The sequence below is a fragment of the Aedes albopictus genome, chromosome 3, assembly GCF_035046485.1.
Source record: "Aedes albopictus strain Foshan chromosome 3, AalbF5, whole genome shotgun sequence".
Classification (NCBI taxonomy): domain Eukaryota; kingdom Metazoa; phylum Arthropoda; class Insecta; order Diptera; family Culicidae; genus Aedes; species Aedes albopictus.
The window spans coordinates 118,031,959-118,051,071 of NC_085138.1; the positions used below are offsets into that span (position 1 = coordinate 118,031,959).

The following is a 19,113-nucleotide window of genomic DNA, read 5'->3' on the forward strand; positions in this document are numbered from 1 at the left end:
AATAACTAATAATATTTTTCTTACACTACTACTGCTTTCTTTTCTACTTTTGACGATGGTAGAACGATGAGCACGAGGTATTTGTGTTCATATTGGTTGTAAGTCCAGTAGACAGTGATTAAAGAATAAAAATAGAAAGAATGCTCTCTCTTGCCTTTTTCTATGTAAACGTCAAGCGACAAGACAAGTGGCGCTCTCTCTCTCTCTTCTTGGCGTAACGTCCTCACTGGGACCAAGCCTGCTTCTCAGCTTAGTATTCTATGAGCACTTCCACAGTTATTAACTGAGAGCTTCCTCTGCCAATGACCATTTTGCATGTGTATATCGTGTGGCAGGCACGAAGATACTCTATGCCCAAGGAAGTCAAGGAAATTTCCTTTACGAAAAGATCCTGGACAGACCGGGAATCGAACCCGTCACCCTCAGCATGGTCATACTGAATACCCGTGCGTTTACCGCCACGGCTATATGGGCGCTCTATAAGCGTTTAAACTGTTTCAAGATGTAAGCTCTATGTAACAATATTCGTGATTTGTCATAAGAAAAGATGGTGTGCGTATGTTTTGGTATCCGCACACAATCAATAACGCACACTATCACATGAAGATTGAACTTTCATCCGCAGATAGCGCTGCGGTAGTGTCCCACCGAGCATCAGCGGAGTGGGCGTTCTTGATATTCTTATTCTTTGCAGTGATGTAGTCCAGAAGCGTTATCAAATTATCCTTTCGTTAGAGCAGTTGCTTAGAGTAGACACGATAGATTGAATAATTGTGCTTGTCTAAAAGTTGTTGGTGGCAGGGCTGAGAATTGATTCTCTGACCACTTATTTACAACGCGAAAGTGTTGTCTTTTAGAGTACAAGGGTCCGCTGGGGGTACTTTTGCTTTAGAGAATTTTGTGGAAAATTGCTTTGAGAGAATCATTTCATAATCTTTATGGGACCACCTCACTATTTGTCTTAGTGATAAATTTTAGCTTATTGTTTGGCTCTGTTAAAGTCTCCAGATATCTAGAAATATATAAAAAATAAATCATTTATTCCTCACAGAATTCACCCAGGAAATGTTCAAATAAGTTCACCGAAGCTCTAAAAAATTTACAAGTTTGTCCAGGATGTCCAAATGGTTCATAGCAGAGCGTTAATGATTAATCATAAATTTAATCATGATTAATGATTAATGATTAAGATTAATCAAAATCATTAATCATAATCACAAAAAAATCTCATTTAATCATTAATCATTAATCTTAATCACACTGTTTTTGCAATCTAATCATTAATCAGTAATCATAATCATAGGAAAAAATATTAATCAATCATTAATCATTCATCACCAAAAATGATTCATCATATAAAATATATGATCCAATTTAAATTGGTTCAAATGCTGTTCTTAATAATATAATTCATGTTTCTTTTTTTCAAAAATCTTCCAGACAGAGCTACCTCTCACTTTTGAAACTTTAAAAACATGTTAAACAATAAATATATTTTAATCTTTTCCAGTTTTTTGTGATTGATTAATCATGATTAATCATGATTTTTAATCAATGAGCCTTTTTTAATCATTAATCATAATCAATAATCACAGATAAAACCAATTATAATCATTAATCATAATCTTTAATCATCCTAAAAATCACATTAATCATTAATCATAATCAATAATCACCAAAATTGGAATGTTAATCATCAATGATTAATCATGATTAAAATTTTTGTTAATCATGAACGCTCTGGTTCATAGTCATTAGAGTGGGTCAACGTTGTATGGAGAAACTATAAACTTGATCGTGTCAACCCGGAACAAAGCTTTTCCAATCTATATTAGCGTCCAAAACAACTGTGCAAAATTTGGGAGCGATTGGTTGCGTCCCCGTATTCCGCATTACGATTGAAATTTGTATAGAAGTTAGTATGGGAAAACGTACTTTTTAGCATTTTACTCATAAGTTGAATTATTTTGCCTAATACCATGTAACTAATGACGTTAAAGTATAGCCTAGGAAATGCCGAAAAACTTGCCCGAAGACCGCAAAGTGATCCGACGCTTGTAAAAAAAGTTATTAGCCTGGTAACTAAGGCTAATTGAGATTTTATTATTGATGTTATTCCTTTACATGTTAAATGTTAAGCACCACCGGGCAATCTGTACGTTATAACTTTTTTCACAAGTGTCGGATCACTTTGCGGTCTTCGGCAAAGTTCTTCGGCATATCCTAGGCTATACTTCAACGTCATTAGTTAGATCGATTTAGACGAAAAATTTCAATTTATGAGAAAAATGCAAAAATGCACGTTTTCCCATACTAACTTCCATACAAATTTCAATCGCAATGCGGAATACGGGGAAGCAACCAATCGCTCCCAAATTTTGCACAGTTGTTTTTGACGCTAAAAGGAATCGAAAAAGCTTTGTTCCGAAAAATCGACTTTATTGACCCAGTCTAATAGTCATACCTAACAAACAGAAGTAGCTGAACAACAGTTTCTTTAGTTGAAGTTTTTAGCCCTATAGGTTGGTATTTTTGTGAGTTTGTCGGGAGTGGGGTTCGATCCCAGGTCCTTAGCGTGATAGTCACGTATTCTACCCATCACACTAGGTCCGCTCCACTTTTAGTTGAAGTTATGTTAACCTTCCGTAACTTGCGCGGTTGGCCACCACCGTCAGCACCACGCTAATGCTGAGAACAAAAAGCGAGATTATTTCAACGTGTTGTACAAAATACAGCATCGCGATCACTCGAGGGTTAAAAGCAGTTTATTCGATGCTTATACGACCAAAATGTTGGTTGAGTACTGGTCTTTGTCAATTCAGTGTTCGCTGTTCAGTTATGAGTCGTTTAGTCTGTATGGCTCTTTTCAAGAATTCCATAGATATTTATATGAATTTACACATGAATTTCGTTGCGAATGGGAATAAACCCACAAGATTTATTTTTCAGAAACACCTACAGAAATTTTGCCAGAACTTTTTCAGAGTTTTCACAAAATATTACAAGAAGGGATTTTTTCAGCAATTCCTGTTAAATTTCGTGAATATTATCCACATATTATGAGAATATGTTACAAAATAGATCAGAAATTTCGTTAAGAATTTCGAGAAAGTTGTTGTTCCTTTGAGAAATTTTATGGTTAGGTTCAAAATGCCAAACTGACGTAATGTTTGCAAATATTGCTGAATGGGATGATGCATATGCGGACATACACCAATTAAATGGCTGCCATTTTTTTCTTTTTTGTTGTCTCATTCTGTATAATATGCAGTCGTGTGTAGACTGGGTTTGTTGACTGGGAATTTGTCCATGATTTTCATGTTTGTATCTTTCACGAATGATCCTATTTTTGTGACAACGTAAATGCTGCCTCTTTGCTTTAAAACTTTGTTTTAATACCTTCTTTCCTGGCAAACAAGGTCACATTTTATAAGGCCTTACTCAACTGTAAGCACAGTGTAGTATTGACTATGTTGTTTGTCATTCTACATTAAACAAAAAACACTACCTGTAAAGTCTCTGAGAAGCAGTTAATATCTAAAATCAACATTATCATAAATTCAAAGCTTTTAAGGCGTTTTAACGTCACTAATGCGGTTATAAATTGCACAAAGGACATTTATGGAGTTCACATAGAACTTATACTATGTTTCAAAAAAGTAACAAATATTGTTAGCTACACGCATAAGGATATTTGATTTTAGAGATCCTTTCATTGATCCTCATTGATGAGGCTACAAACTGCTCTACGAAAATATGATCAAACTAATTGTTCCGGGGTTAGATCATCCTATGGTTCCATAATGGTAACTAGGCATATTATGTAATCATTTACAAACAGAGAAATGTAAAAAAATGTTGATGAAAAAAGATTCCGTTTTAAGCACGGTTCCGTTTTTGGCAACTGAAAATAAAAATTTTGTTGCCAAAATCGGAACCCCACTGTATATCCAAAATAATCTCACAAAAATAGGCAAAAAAGTCCCACATTTTCCCAATTTTTCTTCACATGAATCGGGTTGTTAAGTGAATAAAATATTTATATTTTCTCTAGCCTAATTGAAAGAGCTCATTTTTCTTAGTATACCACATTTTTAGTACGATTAATTTTCTTTATAAACAAAAACAGTTTAAATTTTCGTGAATGAAATAAAGAACAGTTCAATTGATAGAATGACAGCTAAAAAAATGAATTTTAAAAATTGTTCCACGTGCACCAAAAATGATGAAATATTTTTGGTTTTCCGATTATGAATAATCTGAATCAACTATTAACCCAATTGTACAATGTTCATAAAATTCACAAAATGGATAATATTTGTGACTGAATTCCTCGATTGCAGAACTTGATGATTCCCCAATTCAAATGAAACATTGTTTGTCTTCCTAAAGAAAGCCCTTCTCCTACCAACTAAGACAACTTTTCATTCTGAAAAAGCTGACTTCACGTATAAGGAAATAGAGCCAGCAAGGAGAAAGCATATCAATTACTAACAAATAATGTGGACATATCTAAAAAGATAATGAAAAGAAACGATGTGATTTTCAAGAACAGTGAACATAGACGACCAAAACGTTAAGTGGTGTTAACCAAAATATACGATGAAAGGTTTGTTTGTAAACCGAAGTAAAACTATCCTCAACTCTCGAACTAATCATATTACCATTGACAGTACAGTATCAGACTACAAGAATCGCAGTATATTTTAACATGAATTGCCTCTACTACAGAATAACCTTGTTGAACAATAAGAATAACAACTGAGCATAAAGATAATATGTCGCGTGTCGAAGCACGAAAATTGAGCCGTCGAAAGACTGCTTCTGGTGATAAATCTAGATAATACAGTCGAGACTCTTATAAGATCACTGGTCGGGGGGCGCAATAGGAATCCGCTTAAGGACAAACTTCTTGACATCCCGCTTCAACAGTGCATCAAAACTTCAAACGCACAAATCTCAAGAAGCAAGCTTCAAACAACAGTCCATTTTATTATTCTGTTCTTGCTCACTTGTAATAAGCATAAAATAAGAAGATCAGGTGCGCTGGTTTTGTTTGTGCCCTCGAAATTGTGAGTAGCTGCCAAAGTCGGCCATTGTGGCGGCTATTTTGAGATTCTAACAAGTCTGTCCTTAATAGGAGACTAAGAGCTTATGGGATTTCGGCATTTTGGGGGTGTGGTCTATTATCTCGGGTGTGTTAAAAGTTAACGCAATACTTTCTTCGGCAAAGTTTTAGGGCTTGATAAGATCTACCATTTAAAACTTTGGTTCATATGATTAGTTGGCAATTTGGCCGCTAGAGGGACCATCAACAATTTGATGCTAAATTGCACTACAGGAACCATATCAGGTTGTCAAGCAAACGTTACGATATGCGACAGCTCAAGACCCTGATAATTTGGAAGGATAGTGTGTTCGTGAAAGTTGTTGGGTACGCCAATAACTTACTGACGATGAGTTGCGAAGTTCGAAATTCCTCCACTGGGCGGCGCTAGTAAATTTTCAAAACCTCATATCTCAGAATCCCGATAACTTAGGAAGTTGGTGTCTTCGGCAAAGTTGATCAGTATGACATAAACTTACATAAAAATAAACATTTGTTTCAAAATTCTGCCACTAGGAGGCACTAGTGAACTTGCAAATTTTAGAAATCTCATAGCTCAGAATTCGGATAACTTGGGAAGTTGGTATCTTTGGCAAAGTTGATTAGTATGACATAGATTTACATAAAAATAAACATTTGTTTCACAATTCTGCCACTAGGCGGCGTTTACCGAGTTTTTTCGTCTTTTTTCGACTTTTTTGGTGGTTTTTCGGCTTGACAAAACTAGTGTCGCTCGCCCCGATAACTTAGAAAGTTGGTGTCTTTGGAAAAATTGATCAGAGTGACAAAAACTTACATAAAAATAAACACTTGTTTCGCAATTCTGCCACTAGGCGGCGCTAGTGAACATGAAAATTTTAAAAATCTCATAGCTCAGAATCCTAATAACTTAGAAAGTTGGTGTCTTCGGCAAAGTTGATCAGTATGACATTGACTTGCACAAAATGACACTAGTGTCAGAATTCTGCCTCTAGGTGACACCAGTAATCACGCAAATTTTGAAAATCTCATGGCTTAGAATTCTGCAATCTTGGAGAGACTGAATTCTTCATTGATAAGATACTTGGTTTGAAATTCTGCCCCTGGGAAGCATGCATATTTTATTAGTTGTATAACTTGATGTCAGTCGGACTCGAAAGGAATCCTTGGAATTTTTAAGAGTATGCCAGCTGAAACAACTAGACGAATTAAAAGAATTAAAAAAATAAAGAATTGCGAAACAATTGTTTATTTTTATGTAAGTTTATATCATTCTGATCAACTTTGCCAAAGACACCATCTTTCTAAGTTATCGGGGGGAGCGACACTAGTTTTGCTGAGCCGAAAACCCCTCAAAAAAGTTGAAAAAATACGAAAAAAAGCAGTAAACGCCGCCTAGTGGCAGAATTTTGAACCAAGTGATTATCTTTATGAAAGTTTATGTCATACTGATCAACTTTGCCGAAGACACCAACTTCCTAAGTTATCAGGATTCTGAGCTATGAGATTTTTAAAATTTGCAAGTTTACTAGCGCCTCCTAGTGGGAGAATTGTGAAACAAGTGTTTATTTTTATGTAAGTTCATGTCATTTTGATCAACTTTTCCAAAGACACCAACTTTCTAAGTTATCGGGGGGAGCGACACTAGTTTTGCCAAGCCGAAAAACCGCCAAAAAAATCGAAAAAAGACGTAAAAACCCAGTAAACGCCGCCTAGTGGCAGAATTGTGAAACAAGTGTTTATTTTTATGTAAGTTTATGTCATACTGATCAACTTTGCCGAAGACACCAACTTTCTAAGTTATCGGGATTCTGAGATATGAGGTTTTGAAAATTTACTTGCTCACTAGCGCCGCCCAGTGGAGGAATTTCGAACTTCGCAACTCATCGTCAGTAAGTTATTGGCGTACCCAACAACTTTCACGAACACACTATCCTTCCAAATTATCAGGGTCTTGAGCTGTCGCATATCGTAACGTTTGCTTGACAACCTGATATGGTTCCTGTAGTGCAATTTAGCATCAAATTGTTGATGGTCCCTCTAGCGGCCAAATTGCCAACTAATCATATGAACCAAAGTTCTAAATGGTAGATCTTATCAAGCCCTAAAACTTTGCCGCGGAAAGTATTGCGTTAACTCTTAACACACCCGAGATAATAGGCCACACCCCCAAAATGCCGAAATCCCATAAGCTCTTAGTCTCCTATAACGCTCACCCCTGTCTAGTAGGAGTTCGTTTAATAGGAGTCTGTTTAATAGGAATTCGTTTAATAAGAGACTCGACTGTATGAGCATTTAAAAATAAACATAGAAGTTTCCTAGTATGTGTTTCTCCAGGTGGTCATTCCGATGGCCAAAGCAGACCAGAATAGTCTAAATAGTACAAAATCATGAAGTTATAGCCGTCGAATGCCCATCTTTGTTGCAAAAACATGGAAGTCCCTCAATGCCATTTTTTCCGGTGGTCACTCCGGTGGCCAAAACGGACCAAAATGGTCAATTCTTCTTTTCAATGCCAGAAGCCACAGGGCCATGAAAAATCAAGAAGTTAGAGCCGTCGAATGCCTATATTTGTTGCAAAAACATGAAACTCCCTCAATACGGATTTCTCCGGTGGTCAGTCCGGTGGCCAAAGCGAACCAGAATGGTTAATTCTTCTTTTCAATGCCAGAAGTAACATGTCCATGAAAAATCATGAAGTTAGAGCCTTCGAATGCCTATCTGTACGCGACCGAACCCATGGCGTTCAGTACCGCCCATGTAGATGCGCTACCAACTACCGACACTACAACAAATCTACCGCTGTCACCAAATGACAATCAACAGAACAATAACCAACCTAATCCTATGACACAAAACAACAGAAAGCCATAGAAAGAACACGTGAATTATTTAGTGCTAAATTTGTTGAAATTTGTTTTCCCTAAAATTATCATTAAAAAGTAAGTAAAGTGAATTTCTTTAACTATATTGTAAACTAAACTTAAATTACCTACAGCTAAACACAAAACATTGAAGAATAAATAGTTACAAACGACGGACAGACACGAAGAAAACTAAAAACTGTAAGTTAACCTAAATTTGGTAAAAATCATGCAATGAATGAATAAAATTTATTATAGCTTGAAGCTTACTCCACCAAAAAAGCGAGTTTGTCTGGAGAGATTTTCTAAAACCCGTCCGTCCCGTAACAATCTTCAAGAGTTTTTATTTCAATCAATAGATTGATCTCTTGTATGATTGCCGTCACCACGGGCAAAACCACATGTCCGACAAAGCGACGACCGATCGGCATTGTTCTATCTGCGAGCAGCCAGACAACCAAGCGCCGATGATTGAGTGTGCTAGATGCCACACGCGGTACCACAATTCGTGTGCCGGCGCTCAGGATGGTACATCGGCAACCTCTAGCCCGTACTACTGCGAGATGTGTGTACCTAGGTGCCCCGCGCCCTCCGTATCGTCGTCTGCGTCTACATCAGCTAGCGCGCGGGCTAGATTGCAGATACAGATGCAAAAACTAGCTGAGGAGAAACGTCTCCAAGAACGATTGATTGCCGAGCGGGAAAAAGCAATCGCGGAGAAAATCGAGCTTGAGAAGGTGTATATTACACGTAAGTACGATCTTCTCCTCGCTCAAGCGGAAGTGGAGGAGGAATGCAAGAGTGTGCGCAGCCGACGTAGCAGTCGGAGAAGTATCGCCAAGGTGCAGTCCTGGATTGACAACCAGCCCGCGACCCTGACCACCAATTCTGGGGAAACGATCCCCACTGGAATCACGTCGCAGCAGAGCAGTTCCTCAAACCAGGGCCCAAGCCTACATTCCCGAAATCCACCCCAGCCACGGGAGCAGCAGCCAGTCGAAACAGCGAATGTAATCGGCGCGCCCAAAGATCAGTCCATCGGAGCAGCGATCCAGCCATCTAGTAGCATGGTGGATTCGGTTTCGTCGTTTGCTATATCTAACAACGCTCCAGCATCGAGCGCCGCGGTACTCATTCCCGCGTGCCAATCTACTCCCTTCGTAGCATCGTCGGCAGCAAATGTACAGCGTAGCCAGCCCGATGACGTCGATGCCGACCAGGAAGAGGACTACCACAACCGCACGTATTCGGTGCAGATCGACCGTTCCATCAGCACCGGCAACCCACTGGAAGCCGAACAAAGTTTGTATACAGGTTCGGCTCCGGTAAGTACGCCAACTAGACATGTAAGGATCGCAGCCGATACAAATGCAGCTAGTAGGGCACCTGATGTGGGGGGAATAATTCAATCGAAATCAAATCCGATTGAGCAGTTGTTTGATATTAGTTCCTATACTGCAGGTAGAGCCTATCCCATAGCACACGAAACTTTATCAAACCAGCATAGGGCAATAGGAAACAAAACAATATTCCCAACTGTCACACCACCACACCCTACTAACACAGCTCCAATGCGGAGTGTCTCGAGCTATCCGGGCCCAATATTCTCGCTTCCAATGGGTTCCTCCGCTCCTCCCTTCCCCTCAACGACAAACGTTCAACCGTTCGCGAGTGATTCGGTCTTACCAAGATCGACGAGTGCTTTACCGATCAGTGCTACCGGTGTTCCAGTGACAGTGTATGCGAGTATAAGTGAACAACCAGTGCATTCCTCTCCGTTTATCGGCAACCGTTATCACAGTGGAACCATTTCGTCGGCACCGATTATCAACTCCAGACTAGGACAGCCAGCAAATCCTCTGCCGATTGGATCGGCGCCAGTGAATCCAATTGGAATACCGGCCGCTTCAGCAATTTTCCCTGGAGCAGTCTCCGCTGCACCAGCGAGTGTACCAGGCTTCAACTATTCTCCGTACCCACAGGCGGTACAAGGTGGTCCAGGTCATCCCGTATCTTCAGCAAGTTACGACGCTCAACTTTTCAACGCTCCCACCGCCCAGCAGCTGGCGGCCCGTCACGTCGTCCCTAAGGAACTTCCACCATTTTCTGGGAATCCTGCTGAATGGCCGTTATTTTGGAGCAGTTTCGAGACGTCGACGAGAATTTGCGGCTACAGTGATGCGGAGAACCTCATGAGGCTTCAAAGATGCCTTAAAGGAGAAGCCAGGAAGGCGGTGAACTGTTTCCTTCTCCACCCGTTGAATGTTCAGGAAATTCTTCGTACTTTGTGCACCCTCTACGGACGACCAGAAGCCATCATCGGGACATTGCTTGCGGAGGTACGAGCTACTCCTGCTCCCCGATCCGAGAAGTTGGAAACCGTCATAAATTTTGGACTGGCGGTACGGAATCTCTGTGCCCACTTGATAGCGACTGGGCAAGAGATGCATTTAGCGAACCCGATGTTGATCAACGAGTTGGTCGACAAACTTCCAGCCAACATCAAGCTGGACTGGGCCTTGTATACACAGCGCGTGGCACGCGCGGATTTGCGAGCTTTCTCGGAGTATATGAACGTAATCGTCGATGCTGCGAGCCGGGTAACGCCGGTAATGAATAAACCGGAGAAATCAAAGGAAAGAGCCGTCGTGAATGCCCACGCGTCGGAAAGCTATGCGAGCAAGAGCCGCGGAGAGCAGAAACCGAGTACGACGAAGACAAGCTACACAAACCCACCAGTAGGAGCTAGTGACAAGCCATGCTTGGTTTGTAAGACTAGTGGGCACAAGCCGAAGGACTGCTCGTCTTTCCAATCGAAATCTCTGGAGAACCGATGGAAAATCGCGCAGGAACTTCACCTCTGCAGAAGATGTCTTTACCCGCACGGAAAGTGGCCCTGCAAAGCATCGCTGTGCGGCGCGGATGGCTGTGAACAACGCCATCACAAGCTGCTTCACCCCGGCGACCCAAGGGAAGAACGAGAATCTACCGCATCTTCAAGTGCTGTAACAGGAGTAGTAACTGTCCACCAAAACTGGCACAACAAAGTGCTATTCAGAATCATTCCCGTTATGTTGCACGCCAACGGCAGATCCGTCCAAACCTTTGCCTTTCTAGACGGAGGGTCGGACTCAACTTTAGTGGAGAAGTCGCTAGTGGATCAGCTCGGCGTGGAAGGATCTGTGTCTCCACTGTGCATGCAGTGGACCAACGGAGTTAAAAGAACCGAGGAAGATTCCAGAAGGGTCCAATTCAATATCTCCGGAGTAGGACAAGGCAAGCAGTTCCAGTTACGAGGCGTACAGACCGTGGAGAGTTTAGACCTACCCCACCAGTCGATTCGCTTCGAGGAACTTGAAGGTCGATTCGCCCATCTGCGAGGATTACCCGTCGTGAGTTATCGTGATGGAGTTCCGGGTATCCTAATCGGTCTGGACAACACCAAGGTGAAGACTTCCCTAAAGCAACGCGAAGGAAAAGCCAACGAACCGATAGCCACCAAAACAAGGCTAGGATGGGTGGTATTCGGCCGTACCGGGACCCTTGATCAAGCCCAGCCTAATCGGGTCCTCCACGTCTGTACCCGTTCTCACGACGACGACCTCAACGAACTTGTCAAGCAGTTCTTCTCGACGGAAAGCGTAGGAGTGTCTGCTGCGAAGGTTACGGAATCAGCGGATGATCAACGAGCACGAGATATTCTGGAATCGACAACGGTTAGGACTCCCTCCGGTAAATACCAAACAGGCCTTCTCTGGAGGTACGATGCCGTCGAGTTTCCGAACAGTCGTCCAATGGCCGAGCGACGTCTGAAATGCCTTGAACATCGCCTCACCAAGTCACCAGAACTCTACGAGAAAATGAGACAGCTGATGGTCGATTATCAGACGAAAGGTTACGCTCATAAAGCTACACAACGGGAACTGGAAGAATCCGACCCCAAACGCGTCTGGTACCTACCGTTAGGGGTGGTCGTAAACCCAAGAAAACCCGATAAACTTCGCGTAGTGTGGGATGCAGCCGCCGCAGTTCAAGGAGTCTCGTTCAATTCGGTACTCCTCGAAGGACCGGATTTGTTGGTACCCCTTCAAACCGTGCTTTGTCGCTATCGTCAGAGGAACATTGCCATCAGCGCCGACATAATGGAAATGTTCCATCAGGTGCAAATACGACCGGAGGATCGACAATCACAGAGGTTCCTGTGGAGAGACAACCCAGCACAGCTAGTGCAAGTTTTCGTGATGGATGTGGCCATTTTTGGTTCCACGTGCTCGCCGTGCTCCACCCAATATGCCAAGAATGTCAACGCTGACGATCACGCAGAGGAGTTCCCGAGAGCAGCCGTTGCGATCAAGGAGAACCATTATGTCGACGACTATTTGGATAGCGTCGACAGTGTCGACGAGGCAGTGCAACTGGCAACCGATGTTTAAACGGTACATGAACGAGCAGGATTTAAAATACGACACTGGACGTCGAACTCTCCAGAAGTTCTCGAGCGAATAGGAGAACACAATACCCAAGCAGTGAAAAGCTTCGTGATGGACAAAGGCAGCCAACAGGAACGCATCCTGGGAATGGTCTGGATGCCCGGCGAGGACATGTTCTCGTACACCACGACCTTCCGTAGCGATTTGGGCGTCTTTTTGATACAGCCGTCATTCCTACCAAGCGAGAGGTTTTGCGGCTGGTAATGAGTCTGTTCGACCCTCTGGGTCTCGTGGCTTCTTTTGTCATCGAAGGAAAAGTAATTATTCAGGAAGTTTGGAGGGCAAAAGTCGGCTGGGACGAACGTATCCCCGCAGAAATCATTCCTCGATGGCAACAGTGGTTGGAGGTGCTGCGGTCACTAGATAAAGTGAAGATCCCTAGGTGCTACTTCCCAGGATACAGCAAAGAAGCCTACGAATCACTGGAACTACACGTCTTCGTCGATGCCAGCGAGAGTGCGTACGCGACTGTTGCCTACTTCAGAGTCGTCGATAATGGGGAGGTTCGATGCTGCTTGGTTGGAGCGAAGACAAAAGTAGCTCCATTGAAACAGCTTTCCATACCACGCTTGGAACTTCAGGCAGCGACGATTGGGACGCGGCTAATGAAGACAGTTACCGACAACCACACCATTGCAATCAAGCGCAGAGTACTATGGAGCGATTCACGAACAGTGCTCTCGTGGCTCCGTTCTGATCAAAGACGATATCGCCAGTTCGTGGCATTCCGCGTCACGGAGATATTGGAGGAAACGAGCGTTGCAGATTGGAGATGGGTGCCATCTAAGCAGAACGTGGCGGATGAGGCCACTAAATGGGGAAAGAGTCCCAACTACTTTGAGAGTTGCCGTTGGTTTAAAGGACCAGCATTCTTGTACGAGGATGAAAGTCAGTGGCCCGTGGAAGATTCTGGGATGGAGGATTCTACGACCGAAGAGTTGCGAAGCGTTCACGTCAACGTGCAGATTTCAATCGAGCCTCTTATGCAGTTCCAGCGGTTCTCCAAATGGGAAAGACTGCTCAGAGCGACGGCGTATCTTCGGCGGTTCTACAAAAACTGCCAGCGAAAAAAGGCTGGTTGTGCGATCCACGTGGATGCTCTCTCGAGCGAGGAGCTGAATGCAGCGGAACATACCATCTGGAGGTTGGTGCAGGCAGAGGCTTTTCCAGACGAGATCCGCTCACTATGCAAAGATCAGTCCGTTCCCGAAGGCCAGCAGACAACTGTGGAAAAGAGTAGCCATATTTACAAGCTGTCGCCGTTTATCGGCGAAGGAGATCTCCTGCGGAAGAATGGACGAATAGCAGCATCGCCGTACATTCCGTACGGTACGAAGTTCCCGATCATCATTCCAAGAAATCACCACGTTACGGACCTTCTTGTGAACTGGTATCACCGGAAATATGGCCACGCAAACGGTGAAACCGTGGTGAATGAACTGCGGCAACAGTACCACGTCCCGGATATGAGAGTAGTCGTTCGGAAGGCTACGAAACGCTGCAGTTGGTGCTCGGTGTACCGAGTATTGCCTCAGGTTCCGAAAATGGGTCCGCTACCGGTAGCCCGGATCACCCCCTACGTCAGAGCTTTCACTTTCGTAGGACTGGACTATTTCGGGCCATTGACAGTTCGCGTTGGACTGGCGAAAGCCAAGCGTTGGGTGGCCTTGTTTACTTGCCTGACGACCAGGGCCATCCATTTGGAGGTTGCGGCTTCGTTAACAACGGACTCTTGCAAGCAAGCTATACGGAGGTTCATCGCAAGGCGAGGAGCTCCCCAGGAAATTTATTCGGATCAGGGTACAAATTTCCAAGGTGTTCGTAGTGAAATGGACAAAGAAATGCGGTCTATCAACGAGTCGTTGGCTTCCACCATAACCAACCAAAGGACCCAGTGGAAGTTCAATCCTCCGTACGCCCCTCACATGGGTGGCGTGTGGGAGAGGCTCGTGCGCTCCGTTAAGAAAGGGCTTAGCTGCTTACTAACGGATAGAAATCCCGACGATGAAGCTTTGACTACTGTGCTTGCAGAAGTAGAATCGCTTGTCAACTCACGCCCATTGACATATTTGCCCCTGGAAAGCGAAGAGCACGAAGCCTTGACGCCCAACCATTTTTTGCTCTTGAACTCCAGTGGGGTGGTTCAACCTGCTGTACGACCGATGGATGATGCAGCAGCTCTGCGTTCCAGTTGGAATGCTATCCAGGTCATGCTGGACAATTTCTGGAAGCGTTGGCTCAAGGAATATCTCCCGGTGATATCTCCTCAGTCGAAATGGTTTGGGGAGACGCGCAATGTTGAAGTCGGCGATTTGGTGATGATTGCCAGCGATAAGGAGCGAAACAGCTGGACGCGAGGAAGAATACTCCGAATTTATCCAGGGAAAGACCGGAGAGTTCGGCGAGTCGACGTGCAAACTACGATGGGAGTTCAGCAACGTCCGGTGTCGAAGTTGGCTATACTAAACGTCGCTGTAGATCCAGGTATAGCTGAAGGTTCTGGCAGCAATACGGGTGGGGGTATGTACGCGACCGAACCCATGGCGTTCAGTACCGCCCATGTAGATGCGCTACCAACTACCGACACTACAACAAATCTACCGCTGTCACCAAATGACAATCAACAGAACAATAACCAACCTAATCCTATGACACAAAACAACAGAAAGCCATAGAAAGAACACGTGAATTATTTAGTGCTAAATTTGTTGAAATTTGTTTTCCCTAAAATTATCATTAAAAAGTAAGTAAAGTGAATTTCTTTAACTATATTGTAAACTAAACTTAAATTACCTACAGCTAAACACAAAACATTGAAGAATAAATAGTTACAAACGACGGACAGACACGAAGAAAACTAAAAACTGTAAGTTAACCTAAATTTGGTAAAAATCATGCAATGAATGAATAAAATTTATTATAGCTTGAAGCTTACTCCACCAAAAAAGCGAGTTTGTCTGGAGAGATTTTCTAAAACCCGTCCGTCCCGTAACACTATCTTTGTTGCAAAAACATGGAAGTCCCTCAATACGGGTTTCTCCGGTGGTCACTCCGGTGGCCAAAACAGACCATTGTGGTCAATTCTTCTTTTCAATGCCAGAAGCCACATGTCCATGAAAAATCATGAAGTTAGAGCCGTCGAATGCCTATCTTTGTTGCAAAAACATGAAACTCCCTCAATACGGGTTTTTACGGTGGTCACTCCGGTGGCCAAAACAGACCAGAATGGTTAATTCTTCTTTTCAGTGCCAGAAGTAACATGGCCATGAAAAATCATGAAGTTAGAGCCGTCGAATGCCTATCTTTGTTGCAAAAACATGGAAGTCCCTCAATACGGGTTTCTCCGGTGGTCACTCCGGTGGCCACATAGGACCACAATGTCCAACAATGTTTTTACATATCACAACAATATGGAGCATGTGAAATTATTGAGATTTCATCATGAATTAACCAACGCAGATGTGTTAAGCGCGGAAAACCGTTCAATTTCGTTACAGTTAACTCGTTGGCCATCTTGTGGGATCCCTGGAACCGGTTCCAGAAGGACGGGACATAACCAAAAACATACAGAAATAGTTCTCGACAGATTGTATTATGGCCTAAAGAAGTTTGATGCAAAAACTTCTATCCTGTAAATAATGTGAATGTGCTTTGTACACGGGGAAACGAAATAACTCAAAATTAAGTCTTTTTCACTCAGCTTGACAGCAAAGTAAAACCAGTCAAATTTGAGTTATTTGCGAAGTACTCAAATTTGAGTTGTTTCACAAAGACATTGTTTTAGGTAAATAGTAGGTCTTATGAGAATAGCGAATATTGCGCTTAAAGTACTCAAAATTAGGTTTTTACTATAGATTTTTATACGAAAATTTTATATTGGATTCTCATTAATTATAAAGGCACTCATTGGTTTAAAACGATGTTTATTATTACTATTTATACACATCCGATAATTACAATGTACATGGAACACATCACAACACTATTTCTAATAAATTTTGCCCGCTTGCGGGATACATCATCCGGATCCTGAGCGCTGTTACGGGTACGGCAGTTTTCAGTATGGAAATCGTCCTCAATCTTCGGGCGCATCCCTTCGAGCATCCTACGAGGATAAATTTATCAATTTTGCGTTAAATAAATAATGTTATTTAGATTTTACTAACGATTGCAAATAAATGAATTATAGCTTATCATCTCCAAATTCAAAACTTCTCGGCAACCTGGGAAATGGAGTACGTTTTTCGCTTCGGAGCAAAAGTAAATCCTTGCTGTAATGAAAAAAAATAACTACAGTTCATAAAATATCATAAATATTTGAGAACTTACCAAATTTAGCAAAAATATAACCAGCGAATGGCAACATCAATTGAACATGGCGCAGAATGAAATTTTCATCCAAAATCAAGTGTGGTAGAAGAACTTACTTTTGGATACTTTCATAGAAAGAAACGAAAACAAAGAAATTCAACAACTCCAAATTTACTCATTCCTGAGTGTTCGGCATATACCTCAATATTAAGTTTAAGTTATCCAACAATAAGATCAAAAATGTACCCAATACAGCAGTCTTGGTGACGTACTTGATTTTTAGTTATTTTTATCTCCAGTTTGGGTTATTTCATTTCTCCGTGTAGCACATTATCGTGAAAAACATTACTTTCCGGATGTTCCGGATTTCCGGAATCGGTTCTTAAGAATTAGTCAATATTAATGTCTTTAATCAAAGTCCACGTGAGTACCTTTCCAACGATTCTTGAACGGTCCTGATTACTTGTTTGGTTGCAAAGTTATAGCTTGGTCTCTAAAGCGGCATTTTTCAGTTGAAGCAGGTTCCCGGTGGCCACAGTGACCAAATCCGGAACTCTCCGGTGGTTTCAAAAACTAGACATGTGTGGCTTTCATTTGGGTCAAAGAAAATCAAAATCGGCCCAGCCACTGATTTTTGAGAGCCGTTCAAAGTTTGGGGTCAAAAATGACCCCAAGGTCTTATTTGTAACTTTTTTTATGGGAGCTCCCCTAGGGGTCGTCCAATGTTTTGGATGAATGGAAATGATAGTTTTCCACAAAAAAATAATTGTCTGAAAATTTCAGATTTCTAGGCCTTTCGAAACAAAAGTTATAGCGAATTGAAATTCGGAAAAGGTCAAAAAAGACCCCAAGACCTTACTAAGGTTAAGAAATTACCAAAGAAATTACCACAGGCCTTTTAAAGAATTTTCCGGAATTACCAAAGATATTTTTGAAGATAATACATAATTAAGAAGTTGTCGGAAGAATCCCTAAACGAATTGCAATAATAACTATTGAAAAAAATCAGATTTATTCATAAAACTAAGAGTATTGCCAACCCCTCAAGAATAACTGAAAATCACCGGAGGAATTTTTGATCAAATGTCAGCTTCGGCCCTGGTCCTAGTTGTGTGAGCTTGGAGTCAATTTGGATTTCTATTCCACAGAATTTTTACATAAATATGCACTACGCATGAGCTCGTGAGTAAACCGTTTCAAAAACCTGCATTATAGATTACATATCTAGTATCACAGACAAACAATTTTCTGTGCAAGAAACCATGAAGCCAAAGCGGTGAACGCGTAGGAATTTAGCAAGGCCATGCCTGAGATGATGAGTTCGATTCACCGTCGGTCCAGGAACTTTTTTTTAAGGGAATTTAATTGACTTTCTAGGACATAGGGTAACTTCATGTTCATGTGACAGCCCAAAATGGTCATTGTGGCAATGGAGCTCAGTCAAGAGCACTCAGTCAATCAAAGATTTTTTTTATTTTGTTTGAAATTGGTTTCTGTAAATCTGGATAATATTTTCCACCAGGAAAAATCAGGAGATACTTTTTTTCTTTATGTATGGGAATCAATTTTGTTAATATTGCCTCAATTAAAAAAAAAAGGGAATCGAAAAAATGAGAAAATGCATTCAGTTTTGCCTTAGGCTGTGCCAAGAAGAAAAACCCGGATTAATCCACCTAGTGGTGATAGTGCCTTTCTCGTCGAATATGTACTCATGATCTTTCCGTCGACGTAAGCATCCTGAATCCTGTGAATAATTTATTTATAAAAGCAAGAATCCAAGCCATCATCGAGTTACTGATGGCACATATTTTCGGTGTTTTGTTCAATGTATAGGCAGAGCTGAAAAATATCAGATCTCTTAGTTTAGTTGACTGCGTGACCACCTTTACTATTACTGGAATACCATCAATACCAAGACGATAATAACTAGCTTAAATATAATTTATTTCACAACCAAAAATCACTTTACAGTCTTCGATAAACTTTTTCCTGCACACTTCAGGCTATATTTTATTATCATTGGTTACTAGATTCAAAAAATTGATCAAAAAATGGAAGCAAGTGAATTTTTTTGTACTAAATCCAATTCAAATTAGAACCATATCACAGAGCGCGAGGAGATATCAGACGGATCAAAATTTTGCGCAGCAATTTTAGACGCAAAAGGGGATTAAAAAACTTTGCTCGAGGTTGATGCGAATAAATTTCAATTCTCTCTTTTCCCATTCTACTGTATATTTACACCTCAGGATTATGAGAAAATGTGATTTGATAAGCCTGCATCAGTTTTGTCAAAATTTTGTTCTCTTACACATATTTATCGCTTGCATTGATTATTTTCACTGTTTTTATCACTTCCTGT

General features: G+C 41.7%; 3 protein-coding genes across 3 annotated transcripts in view; all 3 read left to right on the forward strand.

The window, feature by feature from the left end:
* The window catches only part of LOC109399306 (cytochrome P450 4c21-like), a 37,027-nt gene that overhangs the window by 11,533 nt on the left and 6,381 nt on the right, over positions 1–19,113 (forward strand). The window lies entirely within an intron of this gene.
* Positions 7,814–12,554, forward strand: LOC134290030 (uncharacterized). The gene is made up of 2 exons (XM_062856968.1): positions 7,814–8,028; positions 8,085–12,554. The coding sequence occupies exon 2, from the start codon at positions 8,352–8,354 to the stop codon at positions 12,381–12,383; it is 4,032 nt and encodes a 1,343-aa protein (XP_062712952.1). The 5' UTR covers positions 7,814–8,028; positions 8,085–8,351; the 3' UTR covers positions 12,384–12,554.
* On the forward strand, positions 12,642–15,424 carry LOC134291109 (uncharacterized). The gene is made up of 2 exons (XM_062858427.1): positions 12,642–15,183; positions 15,240–15,424. The coding sequence occupies exon 1, from the start codon at positions 12,644–12,646 to the stop codon at positions 15,113–15,115; it is 2,472 nt and encodes an 823-aa protein (XP_062714411.1). The 5' UTR covers positions 12,642–12,643; the 3' UTR covers positions 15,116–15,183; positions 15,240–15,424.

Coding starts and splice junctions, on each gene's coding strand:
- LOC134290030 (XM_062856968.1), top strand. CDS start 8,352: ATGTCCGACAAAGCGACGACCGATCGGCATTGTTCTATCTGCGAGCAG.
- LOC134291109 (XM_062858427.1), top strand. CDS start 12,644: ATGAGTCTGTTCGACCCTCTGGGTCTCGTGGCTTCTTTTGTCATCGAA.